At 42.8% G+C, this 16,091-nt stretch overlaps 1 protein-coding gene across 6 annotated transcripts in view; it reads right to left on the bottom strand.

Moving 5' to 3' along the window:
- The window catches only part of STRADB (STE20 related adaptor beta), a 71,408-nt gene that overhangs the window by 38,888 nt on the left and 16,429 nt on the right, over positions 1-16,091 (bottom strand). For all 6 annotated transcript variants that reach the window (XM_073633276.1, XM_073633274.1, XM_073633277.1 and 3 more), the window contains 3 exons: positions 8,784-8,846; positions 4,698-4,778; positions 532-634 (listed from right to left, as the gene is read on the bottom strand). In XM_073633276.1, the coding sequence (XP_073489377.1) occupies positions 532-634; positions 4,698-4,778; positions 8,784-8,795 (196 nt within the window). In that variant the 5' untranslated portion in view covers positions 8,796-8,846. The remainder of the gene's footprint in view (positions 1-531; positions 635-4,697; positions 4,779-8,783; positions 8,847-16,091) is intronic.

The following is a 16,091-nucleotide window of genomic DNA, read 5'->3' as shown; positions in this document are numbered from 1 at the left end:
CCGATCACTGCTAACTCTCAAGGTATCGGGGGAAGCATCGGGAGCATTTGCCCGAGTACAAGTACTTGGGCAAATGCTCGGTATCGGTGCCAATACCGATACTAGTATTGGTATCTGGACAACCCTAACACTAACTAACCCACATGCCACCTCCCAGCTGTAGGAGTTTGCCCTTGGTAAGCTCTGTTGTTCAATGGTGTTCAGCTCACCCAAGTGGATGACACTACTGCCCCACCTATGTCACCATGTTCGGGTCTGGCAACTGGCCACTCGGGCCTGAACAATATCACATGGAAAAGATCACATGCTTTCTTGTACCTAGAAATCCCACTCAATTACTGCAACAGAAAGGTGATTATAACAGAGCAGAGAGGTGGCAAAGAAGTTGGAATCATTGAGTATACCGTATTAAGGCAGTGGGCTGTCAAGAGAAAGTGTTAATTTGCCCTCAATGGGCAACATAACAGCATATTTTTAAAACTAATTATGATATTGCATTATCTTAAAAAGTAAACATGAGAACAAGAGTACCGAGTTCCTCTTGGAGCTCATAGCTGGAGGCTTCAAGGGAGCGTACTGGCACGTCATGCCCTCCCAGAACAGGAGGAATCCAGCACTGAGGCAGCTCGCCTGCCTGAAAGAAAGACCAGAGTATTTCAGAAACCAGACAACTACTAACTTGTACATATGTACCATAAACATTTAGCTTTATGATGGGCTTTTGCCTAAAAGAGAAGCATGTTATACAAAGAATTTAACAGAATATGTAAAAAGGCAATCAAGGATGCAAACATTCAAAACGAACGACAGATTGCAAAAGATAGCAGGACAAACCCCCAAAAATTCTTCAAATATATTAATAGTAAAAAGGTCAGGTCTGAACAAATAGGCCCTTTACAAAATAATCTAGAGTGGGTGACTGGGAACAAAGAGAAGGATAATTTATTAAATACTTTCTTCATCTCTGTGTATACAAAAGGGGATTAGGAGAGCTCATATCTATAATGGGGGTGATATTTACACAGCCCCAAATGCTCCACAATGGCTCAAAAGTGAAATGGTTAAAGAAATATTTAGACAGAATAAAGGAGGATAAAGCAGCTGCATCCACTCACGGATCCTAAACGAATTGAGCTCTGTAATTTCAAAGCCATTACATCTGATTTTTAAGGACTCTTTAATGACAGGAATAGTACCACTGGATTGGCGCAGGGCGAACGTGGTGCCTATATTTAAAAAGGGATCAAAGTCTTTACCAAGTAACTATAGACCTGTTAGTTTAACTTCTATAGTCGGGAAGATACTGGAGAGTTTATTGAAAGACCACATAGACGAGTTCTTGCTGGAATAAAAACATTTTAACCACTTAAGGACCGGCCTTGTTTTGGATTTTAGGTGTTTACATGTTTAAAACAGGTTTTTCTGCTAGAAAATTACTTAGAACCCCCAAACATTATATATGGTTTTTCTTCTAACACCCTAGAGAATACAATGGCGGTCATTGCAATACTTTTTCTTGCACCTTATTTGCGCAGCGGTCTTATAAGCGCACTTTTTTTGAAAAAAATTCACTTTTTTGAATAAAAAAATAAAACAGTAAAGTTATCCCAATTTTTTTTATATTGTGAAATATAATGTTACGCCAAGTAAATTGATACCCAACATGTCATGCTTCAAAATTGCGCCAGGTCGTGGAATGGCGTCAAACTTTTACCCTCAAAAATCTCCATAGGCGACGTTTAAAAAATTCTACAGGTTGTATATTTTGCGCTACAGAGGAGGTCTAGGGCTAGAATTATTGCTCTCGCTCTACCGGTCATGGCGATACCTCACATGTGTGGTTTGACCACCGTTTTCATATGCGGGCGCTACTCGCGTATGCGTTCGCTTCTGCGCGCGAGCTCGTCGGGACAGGGGGGTTTTAAAAATTTTTTTTTTTATTTTTATTATTTATTTTACAATATTTTATTTATTTTTACACTGTTTAAAAAAAAAAAAAAAATTGTGTCACTTTTATTCCTATTACAAGGAATGTAAACATCCCTTGTAATAGAAAAAAGCAGGGCAGGACCTCTTAAATATTTACACTAAAATGCAATAAAAAACAAAAAAACAAAAAGTCATTTAGAAAAATGACATTTGAAAAAATATGCCTTTAAGAGGCGTGGACGGAAGTGACGTTTTGACGTCGCTTCCGCCCAGCAGTGTCATGGAGACGAGTGAGCGCCATCTTGGCCTCACTCGTCTCCAGACACACCACGGCACAGGACGCGATCGCCTCCGCTGCTACCGACGGCTCCGGTAAGCGGCGGAGGGCACCGGATCGCGGCGGGGGGGGGGGCCCTCTCCCGCCACTGATAAAAGTGATCTTGCGGCGAATCCGCCGCAGGGACCACTTTTATCTGAAAGCCGGCCGCCGCACGAAAACGGGGATACCGGGGTTATGGCAGCTTGCTTCTGCCATAACAACGATATCCCCGTTCAAACTTAGGACGTACATCGTCGTGCGGCAGTCGGGAAGTGGTTAAGCAACAGACAGTATGGATTCATGAAAGACAGAAGTTGTCACTCAAACCTGATTTCTTTTTATGAAGAGGTAAGTAAAACCTTGGACAGAAGAGTGGCTGTGGACGTGGTATACTTGGATTTTGCAAAAGCGTTTGATACAGTTCCCCACACATGGCTCATGTGTAAGGTAAAGTCTACAGGCTTGGAAATATCAGTTTGTAAATGGATAGAAAACTGGCTAAAAGACAGAATTCAGTGAGTAGTGATTAATGATTCTTACTCTGAATGGTGTCTCTCTGGACTCCAGAGAGAGAGATATAATTTTGCCCCTGTTCAAATCATTAGTAAGACCTCATCTGGAATATGCAGTTCAGTTTTGGGCACCAGTTCTCAAAAAGGATATCAGGGAACTGGAGAAAGTGCAGAGAAGGGCAACCAAACTGATAAGAGGAATAGAGGAACTCAGCTATGAGGAAAGATTAGAGGAACTGAATTTATTCACTCTTGAGAAGAGTAGAATAAGGGGGGATATGATGAACATGTTCAAATATATAAGGGGTCCATATAGTGAACTTGGTGTTGAGTTATTCTCTTTACGGTCAACACAGAGGACACCGGGGCACTCTTTACGTCTAGTGGAAAAGAGATTTCATCTCCAAATACGGAAAGGTTTCCTCACAGTAAGAGCTGTCAAAATGTGGCATAGACTCCCGCCAGAGGTGGTTCTGGCCAGCTCAGTAGATTGCTTTAAGAAAGGCCTGGATACTTTCCTAAATGTACATAATATAACTGGGTACTAACATTTATAGGTAAAGTTGATCCAGGGAAAATCCGATTGCCTCTTGGGGGCTCAGGAAGGAATTTTTTCCCCTGCTGTAGCAAATTGGAGCATTTGCTGGGGTTTTTTGCCTTCCTCTGGATCAATTGTGGGTATAGAATTTTATTTATTTATTTTTTTTTTTAATGGATGAACTGGATGGACTTGTGTGTTTTTTCAACCTAACTATGTAACTATGTTTTGTTTTTTTTTTTATTTCAAATTTATACTTACCTAGGTGGATGCGGCATCTGTCCCCCGGCGCCTCTGCACTGAAAACCGAGCGGTCAAACATCGCCGATCGCTCAGGTTTCAGAGATCCGTGAGCAGAGAGCTGTAGGCTGTCAGTCCCAGCTCTAAACTCATCTCCCTCCACAATCATTGGAGCGCTGAGCTGTGGAGGGGGCGAAGCGGGCCGTCTCAGGTTCTCAGCGGCTTGCTGAGAGGCCGAGATAGGTAACAATCCAGACTCCTGGCGGATCCAGACTTTATTGTAGTGATGACGCAGTGCCTAGATTGATATCCGTGACGTCAGCAGAAAGCTCAGACTTCAGCCCGCTCTCTGCTGAAAACGGGTCACAGGAGTGCAAAAAGAACTGCACTCCTGTGATCCATAGAAGAAGCCCAGCCAAAAGACCTTTGGCTGGACTTCTCCTTTAATATATATATATATATATATATATATATATATATATATATATATATATATATATATATATATATATATATATATAAAATAATAATAATAATATATGTATATATTTTTGCAGGTAAAAAAATTTGCATTATTTTTTTTTTTACACTGGAGCCTGTAAAGCATTACACCTGCAATCATCAGATCATGGGTGCAATGCCAGGCTCCTGCAGACTTTCCGTTTACTGTCTGTCTGTACCTCCAGTTACGGCCAGGCAGTTACTGAATTGCAGAAAGAAACCATGAACTACGAGAGCGCTTACCAGCACCCCTGCAGTTTATAGAGAACGACAAGCCGTCGGCCACAATGGCTGGTGGTACTTGTATTTCATTCATTTACAGAGCTCTGTGAATGAATGACGCGACCGCATGGGCAGAGCCCCACATGGTCACGCTGTTCTAAATTGTGACAGCGGGTATGGAGAGAGGATGCGCCACACCCCACCACCCCTGCTGTCACAGTAACGGAGGGGTTAGGGGGAGAGGAGGCAAGAGCTGGAACATGTTACATGTTTCACCCTAAATATAAGTGGAACATGAAACTTGTTCCATAGGTGAACTTAGTATTTAACTGCACTATTTGTTTCCATTGATATCTAATAATCAGTTAGGTTGATTATATCTTTATACCATAAACCCTGCAATATATAAAAGGAAAAACATAAGATGTTTCATTACCCAGTGTGGATAGATGCTGCAAGTCGATTCTTTACTCGGGCTTATAGATTTTACAGGTGTCCGTCTCAGGCAGGAACAGTCCTGTAGTGAAAAACAGGTTTTTGAACTGTTATAGAAAATCACTTACAAAGCACTCAATGTTTGGCATTTGGGTATAATATTTTTTTTTTACATTGTTTAATCTGTCTACTAACAGATATGTTAAGCACGTACAGTATGTAAACCACATTGCTAGGCTTTTAAAATATGCCAGTGTTTGCTTTATGGCAGTGGTTTGGCCATACCATTTCTTGACAGACGAGCCCCTAAATGTTCTTGTAGCAGCCAAATCATGAATGGTTTTCTTCCCTTCACCTTAACAGATATTGAGTTGGCTGGAGCCTGGATCATCCACTACATCCAGGACTAATATTAAGTGTTAGATTAATAGAAAACTATAGTGGCATCTACAACTTTTTGAAGAGTGATACACAGGGTGCAGGTTCTCAACCTCACTCAATAAGCAGAGTGGTTGGAGGGGAGAACACAGGATGATATCAGCACTAGACTAGAAAGTAGATCAGCAAAGGGTCTTGTCTCCTTCTCCTGTAGTCCTGCATCTGGCTACATATATATGCCTCCAATTTAACTCCTAACTGTGCCCTAGACATAAATGTCCTCAACAACTTGCTGTATGTGCAATATCTGAACTTAGCTACCATTAGTTACTCTACATTAGCTGCTGAATTTGCTTTATTTGGAACTATGGTGGTATTATTTATCTCTACACCAGTAGAAAGTATGCCACGCTTAATGCATTAGTCAAGTCACTACAAACCCTGGGTGGGTTCCTGTATATTTAAATGCACAACAGAGATACTAAATCCTGATTATTAAAAATCAAACGTATCTCAGGATAATTTTTTTCTAAAAATGTTAATTTAAAAAATGAATATTGTGTAGCCAGGTGCTGGGCTACAGAAACTTGGAGAATGAAATTTGTACATCCAGTCGGTTTAGGCCCAGCATAGCCGCCGCCATTAATACACTCTGGCAGTATAGTTCCTGCGTTTGATAGATCAAGTTTTACTATTGTCCACTGCTGCACTTCAGATGATGTCGCTGTGGTTTATGGTGGTCTGGATGTTAAAGTGGAACTACAGACAAAGCTTTTTTTTTTTCCATTTTGGATAAGAGTAAGGGAGAGTTATAACTCCAGTCAGATTTTTTTTTTCACCATCTGTGGCCCATTGCAGAGACTTTCCTTTACTTCCTGTTCCATAGCCAAACAGAAAGTAAGATGAAGTCCCTGCAAATTAAGGGAATTCCTTGGGGACCCCTAGGTCACCAGAACCAGTGTCCCCATTAGAATATTTCCCTCCCATTGCTTTTCTGGGAACAAAATTTGGAATTTTCTTTTTCTTTAATGTTCAATGACAACAGTAAACAGGACAAATAGGGAGGATGAGAGGTGACAAATAGAGAGGTGAAGTTCTGCCTTTAGGTATACTTTAACTGCTTGCCAAACATATACTATATATATCTGGTGGCAAGGCAGCTCTTCTGCGCCAGATCCTGTACCTTGTACATGATCCGGCAGCTCCAGGTATGGGGTGCGCTTGCGCGCCCCCGGCAGGCTGGCGGGAGCCGATTGGCGGGTACGGCAGACTAGATATCTGCCGTCACCCGCCGAAGCCTCGGTACACTGACAGGATGGCAGTCTGCCTATGTAAACAAGGCAGAGCGCTGTTCTGTCACTACAGAAGACATGGATCCTGTGTCTGTTAAGCAGGGGCACCAATAAATGCCTTCTCCTAGTACAAGCACCTCCCCCACAGTAGTAGATCACTGATTAGGCACACATTTAACCCTTTCATTGCCCCTGTTAACCCCTTCCCTACCAGTGTCATTAGTACAGTGGCAGTGCATTTTTTTTTAGCACTGATCACTGTATTGGTGTCATTGGTCCCCAAAAAGTGTCCAAAGTGTCAATTAGTGTCACGACTGTCAACCGCAATATCGCAGTCCCACTATAAGTTGCTGATTGCCGCCATTACTAGTAAACAAATTAACCACAGAGGTGATCAAATACCACCAAAAGAAAGCTCTATTTGTGGGGGGAAAAAAAGACAAATTTTGTTTAGGTACAGCGTTGCATGACCAAGCAATTGTCAGTTAAAGTAAAGCAGTGTCATATCGCAAAAAATGGCCTGGTCATGAAGGGGGTAAACCTCCTGGAGCTGAATTGGTTACATGTCACCTTATGCCTAACCTGTACCGTTAGTCACTTTGCATGCTAAACTGCATCACCTCCATTGTCCTTTTATGTTGTGCTTATCTGTCATTTTATTTTGTGCTTAATAACCTTATTAAAACAGAGGTTTGCCCTCCGCTGCAAAAATTAAAAGCCAGCAGCTACACATACTGCAGCTGCTGGCTTTTAATATTAGAACACTTACCTGTCCTGGAGTCCAACAATGTCGGCACCGCAGCTGATGTTTCCATCAGCTGTCGGGTGCTGCCGCCGCCATTGCGGGTAAGGGTGCTGCCGCTCCTCTCCTACTGGCCTGGCAGCAGGAGAATGAGGAGGGGGCCCCAGCGATGACGTCAAAGTCCGCGGCCTGGACTTCCGGAAGTGGTACCAGGATACCTGCGAAAGACAGGTATCCGCTCCCCCCGAAAGGTGCCAAACCTGGCACCAAGGGGGGAGCAGGCAAATGAGCGGAAGTTCCACTTTTGGGTGGAACTCCACTTTAAGTGACAATATATTAAGTTGCTACTGGGTACCAAGTATGCCTTTCAGTAATTTACTGTGTTTGAGCATTTGTGCACTCAAACTAATGTGTGGGAGGGGCTTCCTGGAAATGGGCATTCAACTTTCCCATAAACCCACAAAGCATTATGTTGCGATAACCTCAAACGGCTCTTTTTCCAGCTGTCCTCACACACCTCACTGAAACTTAAATTGATTGTAATCTCTGTTTTTTTTAAATATTTAACATGCTATGCTTAGCTGCTCTGTACAAGAGCAGCCATGAACCTCCTTTTCTGGTGCTCTCGGCTCCTCTTCTTCTCTGCACTCCCCCATAGGAAGCTGCTTTCTATGGTGGCGCACCCGCGGCTCGCTCCTGACCCAGACTGTGTGCGTCTATTGACACACAGAGCAAGGCTCAGCCCTGCCCCCTGCTCTCTGGATCTGACAGACAGCAGCAGAAGCTAATGGCTCCCACTGCTGCCTCTGTCAGTCCCTGTGTGAGGATGGGAACAGGAGAGAAGACTGCAGCCATGCACAGCACTGGATCGATTCAGGAGTGAGGTAAGTGTTTAGAGAGAGAGGGGTGCACAGCAAGTCCTAATATGTTTTTACCTTAATGCAGGGAATGCATTAGGATAAAAAATATTTTAGCTTTAGAACCTTTTTAAAGCTGAACTCCAGGATAAGCAAACTAAACAGAAGAGAGAAGTGTACTCTTATTGAATCTTGGTGTGCTATTTGAATGTAAAAAACTGACTCATCTATTAGTGAACCTCTACAATGAAAAAAAAGTTCAAGAACTGATAAAACAATACTTTGACAGTAGATTCAGCTGGTTTGTACAACAATATCTTTAGTGAAATCAATTTTTGACAAGAAAAGGAATAACATGATAAAAATGTTATGTTGCCTGTTATGCAGTGGTCTGTGTGTCTATATTTTATTAAAATGAATACATTAATAAATAAATATTAATAAATTGTGCCATACATTGTACAATTTCTGTACAATCTCCTTTTGAACTACCAAAACTATATAATATGAGGAGAAACCTAAGCAATGTTTTCAATTTGTATCCAATCAGTGAGGCCCTTGTACTACATAGTATATGGTAGATCTAAAGGAGATTGTACAATCTCATACACAGCAGAAAAAAACAATGGACAAATTACACACAGTAAAAATAAAGTGATTACAAACAAGCCTGTTAAAAGTCCACATATGCACACATGTACAATAGTAATAATTTCTAATCCATATGTAAAGCAGCTTTCCAGGTATTTTTGCCTAAAGTCATGTAACCAACTAGGACAGGAATAAATACAATCTATAATCATTTTAACTAAGCTTACCAGACAAGACATCGAGACATGAAGGTATTGATTGGTGGAACTTTCATGAGTCCACCCAGGTTCCTAGATTTGATAAAATACAGATTAGTTACTTAGTACACAGCCATTTCATATGTAAACATGCTATTTATTAATACTTATAAGGCCTGATATGTGCAAGTTAAAGAAAACAACCAAAATCTGCATAGATGAGGAAAGTTTTATGAACAGATGAATGTTGATGTTGAGGTAAACGCTAAGGTAATGCTGAGGCCAAGATTTGTGTCAATGGAGGAGAACCATCATATTCCTCTTCTGATTGAGGAAATCATTCTACTTAATGAAAACATAACAAGCAGGAGCAAAGGCCTATTGCATTACCTGATGGAAACTTTATGAATGAACAAAATAAGCCAAAAACACTCACAAATAGCCAGAAGGCTAAAAGCGTTGAAAAGAACAAAACCCAAGTGACAAGAAGGTCCAGATGTAGATGGGCATCACTGAGACATTGGCACCTTTCAGACGTACATACTGACACGTTTCAAGGGACAAGCCCCTTTATCAGAGCATAGTTTGTCTGTACATCACATCAACCTTTAATAATAGCGGCCCTATTCCTCCTCTTCTGGGTTCTCCTGTTGGCGCTTCTGGGTCCCCCTCTTCATGAAGTGCCACCATAGGAAGCCATTTGCGGGTGTGAGGGAATTAAATTGCTACCTAAACATTTTTTACCTCAATGCAGGGAATGCACCAAGGTAAAAAATGTTAGGCTTTAGAACCACTTTAAACTTTCTACATTCTCCAAATAGGAGTATTGCACAGTCCTCATAGCATGTCCTAGTGAGGGGATGCTGCATTAATTTAGCCTGTGCCCAATAGAGATTCACTTTCCTCAAGCACTTACCCAATAATGCCTTGCAATAGACAGGACATACTGATGATCTGATCTCAAAGTGCAGAGGGCACAGCAGCCACAATTGAAAAGGGCAAAACAAACACACTGCAATATACGTCAGTAGATACACAGTAAATAAACAGAGTAATTATCAAATTACTACAGTCTGCCCCTGGTGGAAATACTTTAGACTCAGAAAGAACATGCACATAAAATATCAACATAAACATAGCAAAGGTTACCATGGGTGTCACACTCTGTAGACGGTTTTATTTTTTATTTTTTTTTGGGGGGGGGGGGGAGCAATCAATTACAGAGATCTACCACAAAGAAATCATGATTGGTAACACATAGACATCATGCTACAAAGTCTAGAATGTGCACTAAAGCATGAGGTTGCACAGCACAGGTTGGTACAGCATAGCAGGGTCTTCCTAAGGTTACATTAACCACTTGAGCCCCGGACCATTATGCTGCCTAAGGACCAGAGGTTTTTTTCCAATTTGGCACTGTGTCGCTTTAACTGCTAATTGCGCAGTCATGCAATGCTGTACCCAAACGAAATTTGCGTCCTTTTCTTCCCACAAATAGAGCTTTCTTTTGATGGTATTTGATCACCTCTGCGGTTTTTATTTTTTGCGCTATAAATGGAAAAAGACCGAAAATTTTGAAAAAAAATGATATTTTCTACTTTTTGTTATAAAAAAAATCCAATAAACTCAATTTTAGTCATACATTTAGGCCAAAATGTATTCGGCCACATGTCTTTGGTAAAAAAAATGTCAATAAGCGTATATTTATTGGTTTGCGCAAAAGTTATAGCGTCTACAAACTAGGGTACATTTTCTGGAATTTACACAGCTTTTAGTTTATGACTGCCTATGTCATTTCTTGAGGTGCTAAAATGGCAGGGCAGTACAAAACCCCCCCAAATGACCCCATTTTGGAAAGTAGACACCCCAAGGAAATTGCTCAGAGGCATGTTGAACCCATTGAATATTTTTTTTTTTGTTCCAAGTGATTGAATAATGACAAAAAAAAAAAAAAATATTTACAAAAAGTTGTCACTAAATGATATATTGCTCACACAGGCCATGGGCCTATGTGAAATTGCACCCCAAAATACATTCAGCTGCTTCTCCTGAGTACGGGGATACCACATGTGTGGGACTTTTTGGGAGCCTAGCCGCGTACGGGACCCCGAAAACCAATCACCGCCTTCAGGATTTCTAAGGGTGTAAATTTTTGATTTCACTCTTCACTGCCTATCACAGTTTCGGAGGCCATGGAATGCCCAGGTGGCACAAACCCCCCCAAATGACCCCATTTTGGAAAGTAGACACCCCAAGCTATTTGCTGAGAGGCATATTGAGTCCATGGAATATTTTATATTTTGACACAAGTTGCGGGAAAGTGACACATTTTTTTTTTTTTTTTGCACAAAGTTGTCACTAAATGATATATTGCTCACACAGGCCATGGGCATATGTGGAATTGCACCCCAAAATACATTTAGCTGCTTCTCCTGAGTATGGTGATACCACATGTGTGGGACTTTTTGGGAGCCTAGCCGCGTACGGGGCCCCGAAAACCAATCACTGCCTTCAGCGTTTTTAAGGGCGTGAATTTTTGATTTTACTCTTCACTGCCCATCACCGTTTCGGAGGCCATGGAATGCCCAGGTGGCACAAACCCCCCCCAAATGACCCCATTTTGGAAAGTAGACACCCCAAGCTATTTGCTGAGAGGCATGGTGAGTATTTTGCAGCTCTCATTTGTTTTTGAAAATGAAGAAAGATAAGAAAAAACTTTTTTTTTTTCTTTTTTCAATTTTCAAAACTTTGTGACAAAAAGTGAGGTCTGCAAAATACTCACTATACCTCTCAGCAAATAGCTTGGGGTGTCTACTTTCCAAAATGGGGTCATTTGGGGGGGGTTTGTGCCACCTGGGCATTCCATGGCCTCCGAAACTGTGATAGGCAGTGAAGAGTGAAATCAAAAATTCACGCCCTTAGAAAGCCTGAAGGCGGTGCTTGGTTTTCAGGGTCCCGTGCGCGGCTAGGCTCCCAAAAAGTCTCACACATGTGGTATCCCCGTACTCAGGAGAAGCAGCAGAATGTATTTTGGGGTGTAATTTCACATATTCCCATGGCATGTTTGAGCAATATATCATTTAGTGACAACTTTGTGCAAAAAAAAAAAAAAAAAAATTGTCTCTTTCCCGCAACTTGTGTCGCAATATAAAATATTCCATGGACTCGACATGCCTCTCAGCAAATAGCTTGGGGTGTCTACTTTCCAAAATGGGGTAATTTGGGGGGGTTTTGAACTGTCCTGGCATTTTATGCACAACATTTAGAAGCTTATGTCACACATCACCCACTCTTCTAACCACTTGAAGACAAAGCCCTTTCTGACACTTTTTGATTACATGAAAAAGTTATTTTTTTTTGCAAGAAAATTACTTTGAACCCCCAAACATTATATATTTTTTTAAAGCAAATGCCCTACAGATTAAAATGGTGGGTGTTTCATTTTTTTTTTTTCACACAGTATTTGCGCAGCGATTTTTCAAACGCATTTTTTGGGGAAAAAAACACACTTTTTTAAATTTTAATGCACTAAAACACACTATATTGCCCAAATGTTTGATGAAATAAAAAAGATGATCTTAGGCTAAGTACATGGATACCAAACATGACATGCTTTACAATTGAGCACAAACGTGCAGTGGCAACAAAATAAATACATTTTTAAAAGCCTTTAAAAGCCTTTACAGGTTACCACTTTAGATTTACAGAGGAGGTCTACTGCTAAAATTACTGCCCTCGATCTGACCTTCGCGGTGATACCTCACATGCATGGTGCAATTGCTGTTTACGTTTGACGACAGACCGCCGCTTGCGTTCGCCTTAGCGCAAGAGCAGGGGGCGACAGGGGTGCTTTTTTTTTTTTTTTTTTTCTTTATTATTTTTTTGCTTTTTTATCTTATTTTTAAACTGTTCCTTTCATTTTTTTATTTAATCATTTTTATTGTTATCTCGGGGATTGTAAATATCCCCTATAATAGCAATAGGTAGTGACAGGTACTCTTTTTTGAAAAAATTGGGGTCTATTAGACCCTAGATCTCTCCTCTGCCCTCAAAGCATCTGACCACACCAAGATCGGTGTGATAAAATGCTTCCCCAATTTCCCAATGGCGCTATTTACATCCGGCGAAATCTAAGTCATAAAATGCTCGTAGCTTCCGGTTTCTTAGGCCATAGAGATGTTTGGAGCCACTCTGGTCTCTGATCAGCTCTATGGTCAGCTGGCTGAATCACCGGCTGCATTCTCAGGTTCCCTGTTGAGACAGGAGAGCCAGAGAAAAACACGGAAGACGGTGGGGGGGGCATTCCCTCCCACGGCTTGTAAAGGCAGTCTAGAGGCTAATTAGCCGCTAGGATTGCTTTTACATGAAAGCCGACCGCTGGCTGAAAAGAATGATACCAAGATGATACGTAAACCTGCAGGCATCATTCTGGTATAACCACTCAAAGTCGTGAATGGCGTACCTGAAGACAAAAAAATGGTTAACAATAAAGCACAGTAAACGGTAAAGTATAAAAAATTGCAGACCTGAAAAACAAACATGATAAAACATAATAACAATAAAACGTTGCAGAATAGAATACAGTAAAAAAGAGCAGAACAATAGAGAGAGAATAGAGAGAGAGAGAGAACAATAAAACGACAACTGTTTTTTTTTATTTTATATTTTTGTATGTGTTTTTTTTTTTTTTGTTTACACTTTTTTTTGTAACTAACTTTTATAACTGTAAACGGTTCCAGGTTCGAGTCTCTCAAAATGCGATGGCATCTTGGGAGACCCTGTGAAAGTGTGTCTAGTCTGTGCAATGCTGTACCCTACGCTAATACTCAACTAGTGAATGGTAGCATTCAAAACATTCACCAATGCAAAGACCAGGATTGTCAGGACAGGAGGGACAATAATAGCGGGTGTCACGCCTATATCTGCGCTTGCTGCAGACACGACATCTTTTTTGGGGGGGTTCGTTGGGTAGGGGTACTCGGGAGGACATAAAAATGTCTCTCATGCAGCCAACTGCATTTGGTTGGGGATGTGAATGGGGGAAGTACGGGCGCTGCAGAAGCGGTGGGTTCCCAATTAGGATTGGCGAATGCAGCAGGAAGGGCACTATAGGCACGACGGGCCTGTGTTTGTCTTTTTGGTGGCAGCGGGACACTACTTGCGCTTGCCACCTCACCAGCTTGAACTGCACTTATGGGACTCGCCATGTCACCAAGTGTTACTGCAGTGCTGGTTTGACTACGACCGGGGTGTACTAGGCCGCTGGTGCTTGCCAGTTCAATAAAAAGTTTCCAAAAAAAAACTGTTAGCGATCGCAGGGATCAGGCCTGACTCTGCGAACGCTGCAGTTATGTGTTTAGTGTTTTGTAAGTGACAGTGATCGATCGATACTGCACTTGGGTGGGCTGGGCTGGGCCGGGCGGAGGGGCAAAACGCAGGTGCTAGCAGGTATCTGGGCTGATCCCGTTAACACTGCGTTTTTGGGAACCCTAAACTGCTGGGGACGCTAGTATAGATCTGATCGGATCAGATATTGATCCGTTCAGATACTATACCACTAAGGGAGGTGTACGGCGCGTGTGTGGGTGTTAGCGGTACTGGCGCTAACCTGACGCTGCCTGGGGCTGGTGCTTGCTAGTTCACCAAAATGCTACCAAAAAAACTGTTAGCGATCGCAGGGATCAGGCCTGACACTGCGAACGCTGCAGTTATGCGTTTAGTGCCTTGTAAGTGACAGTGATCGATCGATACTGCACTTGGGTGGGCTGGGCTGGGCCGGGCGGAGGGGCAAAACGCAGGTGCTAGCAGGTATCTGGGCTGATCCCGCTAACACTGCGTTTTTGGGAACCCTAAACTGCTGGGGACGCTAGTATAGATCTGATCGGACCAGATATTGATCCGTTCAGATACTATACCACTAAGGGAGGTGTACGGTACGTGCGTGGGTGTTAGCGGTACTGGCGCTAACCTGACGCTGCCTGGGGCTGGTGCTTGCTAGTTCACCAAAATGCTACCAAAAAAACTGTTAGCGATCGCAGGGATCAGGCCTGACTCTGCGAACGCTGCAGTTATGCGTTTAGTGCCTTGTAAGTGACAGTGATCGATTGATACTGCACTTGGGCTGGGCCGGACGGAGGGACAAAACGCAGGTGCTAGCAGGTATCTGGGCTGATCCCGCTAACACTGCGTTTTTGGGAACCCTAAACTGCTGGGGACGCTAGTATAGATCTGATCGGATCAGATATTGATCCGTTCAGATACTATACCACTAAGGGAGGCGTATGCCGCGTGCGTGGGTGTTAGCGGTACTGGCGCTAATCTGACGCTGCCTGGGGCGACGCATATCACCGCCGGGCGATCAGGGGGCTAAACCTTTATTCGGTAATAAACGGCGGGTTCCCTGACACTATAAAAAATGAAAGAAACTAACCAGCGTCACCCGTAACGATTATACGGTGATCAGTGGTGAAAGGGTTAACTAGGGGGCAATCAAGGGGTTAAAACATTTATTAGGTAGTATATGGGGGTCCCTGTCGCTATAAAACGCTGACGGCGAACCTAAATATTTACCTCACTAACTAGCGTCACCAGCGACACCAATACAGCGATCAGAAAAATGATCGCTTAGTGACACTGGTGACAGGGGGTGATCAAGGGGTTAAAACTTTATTAGGGGGGGGTTAGGGGGGTATCCTAGACCTAAAGGGGGCTAATACTAACTGTCCCAACACTGTAACTGTCACAAACTGACACCGATGCAGTAATCAGAAAAAAAAAAAAAAAAAAACTGCTGGTGTCAGTTTGTGACAGGGAGGGGGGGGGGTGATCGGGGGGTTTTGTGTGCCTGGCATGTTCTACTGTGTGTGTAGTGTTGTGCACTCACAGTGAAGTCTTCTCTCCTCGGCGCTGCAACGGAAAATACCGAGCCGAGGAGAGATGACATCATTTCCTTTGCTGCTGTTTAGCATACAGCAGCAAAGGAAGTGATCTGATTGGCCGGCGGCGATCGCGAGGGGGGGGGCCACGAACGGATGGCCTCCCCCTCACCTCCGATCGCCGGGGGACATAACAGGACCGCCTCGGGCACCGGGGGGGGGGGGTCCGATCGGACCCCCCACCCGCGGGAGGCAAATCACGTATATGCACGTGATTTTGCCTGCCCGTGCCGCCTTGCTAACGTACATCGGCGTGAGGCGGTCCTTAAGTGGTTAAATACGATCTCTCCTCAACTCTCTAAGCATTAGTTTAGAGTCCTGGGATAGAGTCAGTGGGAAAACTTGGTCTTCCAACCATGCCTGAAGCTGTAGGCATTAAAGTGATACGAAAGTCTATTTTTTT

This window comes from Aquarana catesbeiana, linkage group LG06 (genome assembly GCF_042186555.1).
Source record: "Aquarana catesbeiana isolate 2022-GZ linkage group LG06, ASM4218655v1, whole genome shotgun sequence".
NCBI lineage: Eukaryota > Metazoa > Chordata > Amphibia > Anura > Ranidae > Aquarana > Aquarana catesbeiana.
Note: the sequence above shows the minus strand (reverse complement) of the source record. Positions and strands in the feature narration are given on the sequence as shown.